The following is a 7,059-nucleotide window of genomic DNA, read 5'->3' on the forward strand; positions in this document are numbered from 1 at the left end:
ATAGATAGATAGATAGATAGATAGATAGATAGATAGATAGATAGATAAAAAGGGTGCGAATTGTACGGCTGATAAGAGCACAGCCCTCCCCCACCTCCAAGGTGGGTATATTTTCATTTCATAAGGGTCTCTAGAAGACCAAAAGCCTTTGGGGCAGGTCACACTTCTCTTGTGGAATAGCTTGAAGGAGATGAGTTTGTGTTTTAGTAGTTGGGCTGTGCCCTGCGGGCCCTTTTGGCTTGTCCTCATCCTGCTCTTTCTGGGTCTCCCCGGACTCACTGTCAGGAAACCATTTTGTAAGCTGACGGGGTCCAGAGGCTGGCCAGAGGTGCGAGTGTCTTCCAGGGTGGGCTGCAGCACCTCCTCCCAAAAGCTCCGGTGGGCTCTAATCAGGTTGGGGACATTTCCAAACAGCATCTCGGCTGACACCTGGAGGAGTGAGCAGAATTCAGTAACCAACCTTTGTCCGGTTCCCAGTCAGGGAGAAACAGGTAAGGACTTTCAGCTTCGGTGACAGGGCTCGGGAGGAAGGGAAGAGCCTGGCAGTGGCCCGGAAGATCCTAGGAAGTACCTCTACCCCTGAAGCACCACGAGGGTGGGGGTAGGGAGAACTAGGGGCCTGTGGCCTGCTGACAGTCTAATTTGAATGGGAAATCAGGGTCGTCCCAGAAAGCGGGGCTGCGAGAATTCAGACGGGAGGGTTTGTAGTGGTCCAGGCCCCTACTCACCTCAGTCAGTAGTCCCACCCGCTGCAGATTCAGCAGACCAGCTGCCAGGAGCTAGAGGCAGGGAGGAATTCGGGGGGGGGGTTCAGCACCTGATCTCCTCCTTCAGGGTCCCCCCAGCCTTGCTACTGTTACCTCCAGTTGTCTCTCCCCTGACCCTGAGCCGCTCTGAAACTACGGCTCAGGTGCCTGCCTCCCATCCCCCATCCCAGCCTTTCTGCTCTGGCGGGTGTAGAGAGAACACTAAAGATCCACTAGGGAGGGGAGGGGGTTGAGAGGGGCTCACATCAGTCATGATCTTGAGCTTTCTCAAGTAGATCAGCTCGGTGGTCAGGAGCTCCCACAGTGCTTCCTGCTGGTGGCAAAGCTCGCGGCTCATCTCCTGAGGGGGACAGGGCTGGTTCACTTGGGGACCGCTGATGAGAGTAGGTGCCATTTGTTACATGCTAGATCTGAGCCATGGGTTCTAGGCCCTCTACACGGGACCTTTTAATCTTAACCAGTCTCTAGACTGTAGGTGGCATCACTGCCATTTTTCATACGAAGCCAGTGAGGTTCAGAGAGCTCCATCACAACCAAGGTTTCACTAGTTGGTGGGGGAGCTCGGATGTGAACAAGATCTCTAGCAGTTTCTCCCTCTACATGCCATATCCTTTACCTTTGTCAGGGCAGACGTGAGGTGTGTGTATGCACGTGTGGAGGAGGGTCTGACGAGTTGTAGGGACATAGACTTTTTGAAGCCCACCTTGTGTCCAAGCACCAGCTCCTTCCAGGACTTTTCCAGGGTCAGGGCGCTGTCACCTCCCTCTCCTATCTCCCAGTGTCTCCGGTCCTCGGGCGGCAGGCGGGGCATCCCAAACATGCTGAAGGTGTGCAGTCTCACCTCCAGCTCGTGGGCCCTGGTGACTTCCTGGGAGAGCGGAGGGGATGGTCAGCCTGGCAAGTCATCGACGCCTGGTGCCCAGCTCTGAAAGGGCTCTGTGCGCACACACACGTGTGCCTGACGTGAATAGGCTTGTCACTGCCCAGGAAATGAAGTTACACTCTGTCTGCAGAAAGATCCCTGGGGAGAGGAGTTGGAGGGATCCTTCCTGACCAGAACGACTCCTTCTGGAAGTTTCCTGAGTCACAATAGGGGTGAGGGACAGAATCAAGACTTTTCAGAATGGTCTTTAAGAATTGATTTTCTAGGAGTTGATGGAGAGAGCTTCAGTAGGGATTTATAATGAATAAATTGTGAAAAAATTAAAATTAAAATTAAAATAAAAAAAGAACTGGCTTTCTTTACATAAAAGAAAAAGAAAAAAACCCTCAGCTTTTGGTTGTGCTGTAAATGGAACCCAGGTCCTTCTGCATGCCGGGCACTGAGATCTACACCCCAGACTGAGAGACGTTCAAGTAAGGATCAGGACTAGACTTAAGAAAGCATGGTCTCGAAGGGCAATGATGGCGCACGCCTTTAATCTCAGCACTTGGGAGGCAGAGGCAGGTGGATCGCTTTGAGTTTGAGACCAGCCTGGTCTACAGGGTGAGTTCCAGGATAGCCAGGGCTACACAGAGAAACCCTGTCTTAAAAACAAAACAAAACAAAACAAAACAAAACAAAACAAAACAAAACAACCCCTCCACCCTGCAAAGAACAAACAAAAAGAAAGCATGGTCTCAGATAGCATCATGACATAAAATGGGTACATTTTTGCTTGGTTTTAGAAGGGAACTTACTATGCAGCTTAGGCTAACTTTGAACTTACAACCCTCCCGCCTCAGCCTCCTGTGTGCTGAGACTCTAAATGTGCATCACCATGTTTGGCTCATGGGAGGAAGTGGTAGGGGTCATAGCGAGGAGGGAGGGTGCTGGGGAAAGTAGGGATACAATATATTGTTCCCTGCTCACATGTTATTAGGCAGTTTTTAAAAGCTGTGAGTTTATTTACTTTTATTTCATGTTCCTTGGTGTTTGGCCTGCACGTATGTCTGTGTGAGGGCATCAGGCCCCCTGGAACTGGAGTTACCGACAGTTGTGAGCCTCCACGTGGGTGCTGAGAATTGAACCTGGCTCCTCTGGAAGAGCAGCCAGTGCTCTTCACTGCTGAGCCATCTCTGCAGCCCCCAAAGCAGAGGGCTTAATACTAATAGTTTAGTTTCATGGGGTCCAGCACATTGGCCACACACAGCTGTTCCTCTGCACAGAGCTGCGCCTGCCTGACTTGAAGGCGGTGGTGGTCAGAGGCTCCTTGCCAGTGCTCAGTTCAGGGAGTGTCTGGGCTCAGCTGTCTCGAGAGGCCATCTTGGCTGGCTAGACTGTGAGCACCTGAGACAGAAGTCTCAGGAAATCCTTACCTTGAGTTTGGGGGAGTGAGGTGGGCCAACCCCAAAATGGCCTCCGTGCCTCTTCTCTAGCTCTAGTTCCCGGAGTTTCAGAGGAGACAGGCCTCGGGTCTGGCCAGAGCCTTTGGCAAAAGGGACATAGTGCTGGAGGCGTCGGCGACCTGGTTCCTGGGGGAGGAGAAGACAGATGTCCTGGGAGCGCCAGAAATACTGGCGAGGTGGCGGGGGCTGAGCTTGGCTCTGGACATTATCCCTCACTCCTGTAAGTTGGGCTGGCCCGCTGCTCTCATCAAACCAGTTTGGTGTGAGTTGCTGCTGCCTTGAGTCACAGTGGCTGCTGCCAGGGAGGCCAAGTTCAGCTGGGCAGGGGCATGCCTGCCCGGGAGCCCGGAGGTAGAAGCTGGGGCCTCCTGCAGAGCAGGTACACAGGCTCACACACGCCTGGCTTCTGCAGTGGGTACCCAGCTTCTGCCCAGCCGTACCCGTGCCCTCTGTGCCAAGGGCTCACCGGAGCAAATGACAACATGTGTGTTCCGGGTTCACCCTTTTGCGGCCAGCTAGCCTCCCTCACGTGTGGGGATGAGAGCTCCCACAGGTGCAGCCTGCTCCCTAGGGGCTGCAGCTAGCGTCCTGTGCCGCTGGGAGTTGCTGCCTGCCCTTCTGTGTTAGAGGTTGAAGCCACAGGTCTCCTCCCAAGGCAGGCCTGGTCACATTCCTTGTCTGCCTTGGCCTGAATTACCCTACATGCTTCCTAAGTGTCCCTTCCTGCCGCCTTCTACCTGGGAGAGTTGCCAGGGGTGGAATTCTGTTTGGAGGCAGGGAATACCCCCAGCCAGAAGTGGAACTGTTCCTAAGGAAACATTGAGGACAGAAACAGCCTAAGCCCTGGCTTCCACACCGCTTTCCTCTATAAGCTTGGAGGTGGACCAGGCAGGTGGAGCCATGGGTGGGACCCAGACAGTTCCCCCCCCCTTCCCTGTGAGAACAGGAGCACCCTGAACCTTTGCTCCTCTTCAGCCCTGACTCAGGGAGCTTTTAACTCCTCCCAATTCCTCACCAGCAGAGATTGAAAGGTGCCTTTCCCCACTGCACTCAGAAATGCCTTCCAGTCCCTCCTCTGTGGGTGTGGCTCCACTGAGCTCCCTGCCCTCCCACTCCGCAGTCTAGGGCTAGGTGTGAAGTCCTGGGATCCTGGCCCAGGCACTGAGCCCCCTTCCCCCAGGCCCCAGCAACCCCGGAAAGCAGAGGAGGTTAAGGGACAAGAATAGAGCTGCCTGTGGAACTCTAAGAAGACAGACTTCAAAGCCTTGGTGTCCTCCCTCCTGCCCCACCCAGGTCACCTTCCGGGCACAGGCAGACTCACCGATACAGGGCCTCCTCTGGGATAGATATTCCCAGCATTGCTCTGGGCAGAGGTCTGATGTCGGCCCCCGTAAGTCTCAATTCGGGAAGCAACCAGGCCTTGGAGGGGGCTGTCATTTGGAGGACCAAAGGCTTGCATTGCTTCTCTCAAGGATTACCCCCGGAGGATCATAGCTCCAGCATCCAAGAGAAAGGGGGTCCCCTTTTCTGCAAGACAGAAAGCCCAGGCTGGATTAGTGAGGGATGTTTCCACAGGTTGGAGAACACGAAAAGACAAGAGGATGGAGTGGGGAAGAAGAAGGCCAGATGGTGATCACTTGCGGGGAGGTGGGTGTCAGCCATCTATAAGTTGGTAGGGGGAGGGCAGGTCCAGGTGCATGCTTGGTAGGAACATCTGCTTTACATCCGGGAAACATTCGAGTGTTGGCCTCAGAGGATGCTGTAATCTCAAGAGCAGCTGGGAGTAAGGGTCACAGGGAATCTCCAGCGTCCTGGATAGCCCCAGGTAGAAGGCGTCCTCTTGTACCTAGATACTTGTCTGCTTTCCTGCATTACCTTTTGGCAATACTACACACAATCCATGGACTGAGACAGCCAAGTGGGTCCCCTGTGTTAGAACAGTGGGCTGAGAATGGCTTTTTTTTTTTTCTTTCCTGCCTTGAGATGGGAGGGCTTTATGATGTAGCCCAGGCCGAGCTGAAACACAGTATAACCCAGGCTAGGTTGCCTTCCAGCTCTGGATTCCTCTGCCTCAGCTTCCAGCAATCACAGACATCATGCCTGGAAACTTCTACCTTTTTGAACAGTAGAAGTAAAAAAGAGAAGTAGCGTTTGAGAAACAATCCCACAGAAGAGGGACGGGAAGTCGTTTCTGAATTCCCAGTGCTATAGGGAAAGGCCTGAGTCTCTCACACAGTTGACATTCGGTGAATTTCAGCTACTTTTATAACAGTACGGACAGCTGCCTTTCCTGGTTGGCTTGCAGTCCACGACTGCTTTTCTGTTAGCTGCAACCAAGATTTAACAGGCCAGAGAATCTACAATATATATATTTCTGTCTCTTTTCTGCACATCCCTTACCTGGACCCTGCGGCAAGCTGGTGAGGTTGGGAGAGCAGTCTGTCAGACAGGTCTTTAGAGATGAGCCTGGCAGACCCAGCATTCCGGCCTCCCACTAAGTTCAGTCTTTCCCAGGCTCCGAGGACACCACGTTGGAGCTGGAAGTCAGATAAAGGACTCCTCCCCTCCTTCCTAAACCTGGATGGAGGACCCATCCCTTCCAGTAGGCAGAGCCTGGAGGGGAGAGGCTCTTATTGGGAGTTGGGCTCAAGAACAATATGCAGGGGCTGGTTTCCTACCAGCAGGGCCCTAGGCCCCTTCATTTCTCTCCCCTAACTTTCTCTGGCTTACGCGCAGAAGAGATTGTTCATTATCTCTCCCGCCTCGGGCAAACAGTCCAGCGCCTGAGGGCAGTGCCCCCTTCTGCTTCCTTTACTATCTCTCCCCACTTCCACCTTCTCCATCCTTTCCCAGCCTCAGCTTTTCTCCCTCCGTCTTTCCCTGCCTCTTCCCTCCCTCCCTCTGAGGCTTTGGGATCCTGTCCCCGATTCCCGGTTCGCTGCCTTCAAGGCACTCTCCCTCCCAAGTGCTTACCTGTGAGCGCAGGTGTCCGGGCGTCCCCTGTCCTTGATGCCCGCTGGGGCCTGCGAGACTCCGGGTCATTGTCAGCTTCCTCGGCGATGGCAGCCCCTCTGTCCCAGCCTGGGACTGGGACCGAGAGGCCCGCGAGACCGGGCAGCGCGGGCTGGGAGGGGAGGCGAAGGTGGAGGCCGAGGGGCGGGACGCGGGCTGGCACCTCCCCCTCCCTGCGGGCCTCGCAGCGTCGCCGTCGCGGTCACCCGGGCGGTGACTCGAGTACACAGCCACCCACACTCCCGGACCAGGAGCATTCACTTCCCGGTGTGCGCCTTCTCCATTTCTTTTGCACCTGAACTAGCCAGCCATTTGCTACCTGGTCGGGGCGAAGGGCTGGAACCTGTGCCACACGCAGGCCACCAGAGTGTCCTCCGTTCCGGCCAGACCCCTGCCAGGCGCCAGGGTAATGAGGGGTAAATGAGAGGTTGGGCGCTGCTAGGCGGAGGTGGTGAGAGTAATGACCAAGTAACTCGAGGCAGGTATCCCTCCCTTTTTTGCGCCCATGTCCCTCTTGCCTGTCCTAGACCGTTAACCTGAAAGGGAGCCAGCCTCGCATCAGGAAGGGCGTAGGCTCAGGGATCCTCGGCACCTTCACTGTCCTCTGACCACCGAGTCCAAAGTGTAGCCCTTATCTCCAGTGGACCTGCTGCCTGCCCTGGCAACCGGGTGGAAGGTTCTGTGGACTTTGCATTTGATTCAGGGAGGGGTCAGGAGAGCCAGGCTGAGCCCATACCCAACACTGCTCCCACTGCCTAAGCCTGAAGGGAGGGGGGGGCACACGAGGTGAGGCCACCTTCCCACCGGGCTGTACGTGGGGCCAGTGTGGCCTTCCTAAGGGCCACACAGACCGAACAGATTCTCAGAAGTGCTACCGCACTGGCTGGGCACGTTGTGAAACGATTTTCTTCTTCTTCTTCTTCTTCTTCTTCTTCTTCTTCTTCTTCTTCTT

At 54.8% G+C, this 7,059-nt stretch overlaps 1 protein-coding gene across 1 annotated transcript in view; it reads right to left on the bottom strand.

Annotated features, from left to right (window-relative positions):
* Positions 1-6,674, bottom strand: part of Plekhg6 (pleckstrin homology and RhoGEF domain containing G6) — a 17,561-nt gene extending 10,887 nt beyond the window's left edge. Inside the window, exons 1-7 of the mRNA XM_055609387.1 lie at positions 6,069-6,674; positions 4,417-4,622; positions 3,066-3,221; positions 1,471-1,635; positions 1,012-1,107; positions 729-779; positions 280-429 (exon numbers count right to left, since the gene is read on the bottom strand). Coding sequence (XP_055465362.1) covers positions 280-429; positions 729-779; positions 1,012-1,107; positions 1,471-1,635; positions 3,066-3,221; positions 4,417-4,554 — 756 coding nt within the window. The 5' untranslated portion in view covers positions 4,555-4,622; positions 6,069-6,674. The remainder of the gene's footprint in view (positions 1-279; positions 430-728; positions 780-1,011; positions 1,108-1,470; positions 1,636-3,065; positions 3,222-4,416; positions 4,623-6,068) is intronic.
* Positions 6,675-7,059: the final 385 nt, after the last annotated feature.

The sequence above is a fragment of the Psammomys obesus genome, unplaced genomic scaffold (genome assembly GCF_907164565.1).
Source record: "Psammomys obesus unplaced genomic scaffold, mPsaObe1.curated_primary_1811, whole genome shotgun sequence".
Classification (NCBI taxonomy): Eukaryota; Metazoa; Chordata; class Mammalia; order Rodentia; family Muridae; genus Psammomys; species Psammomys obesus.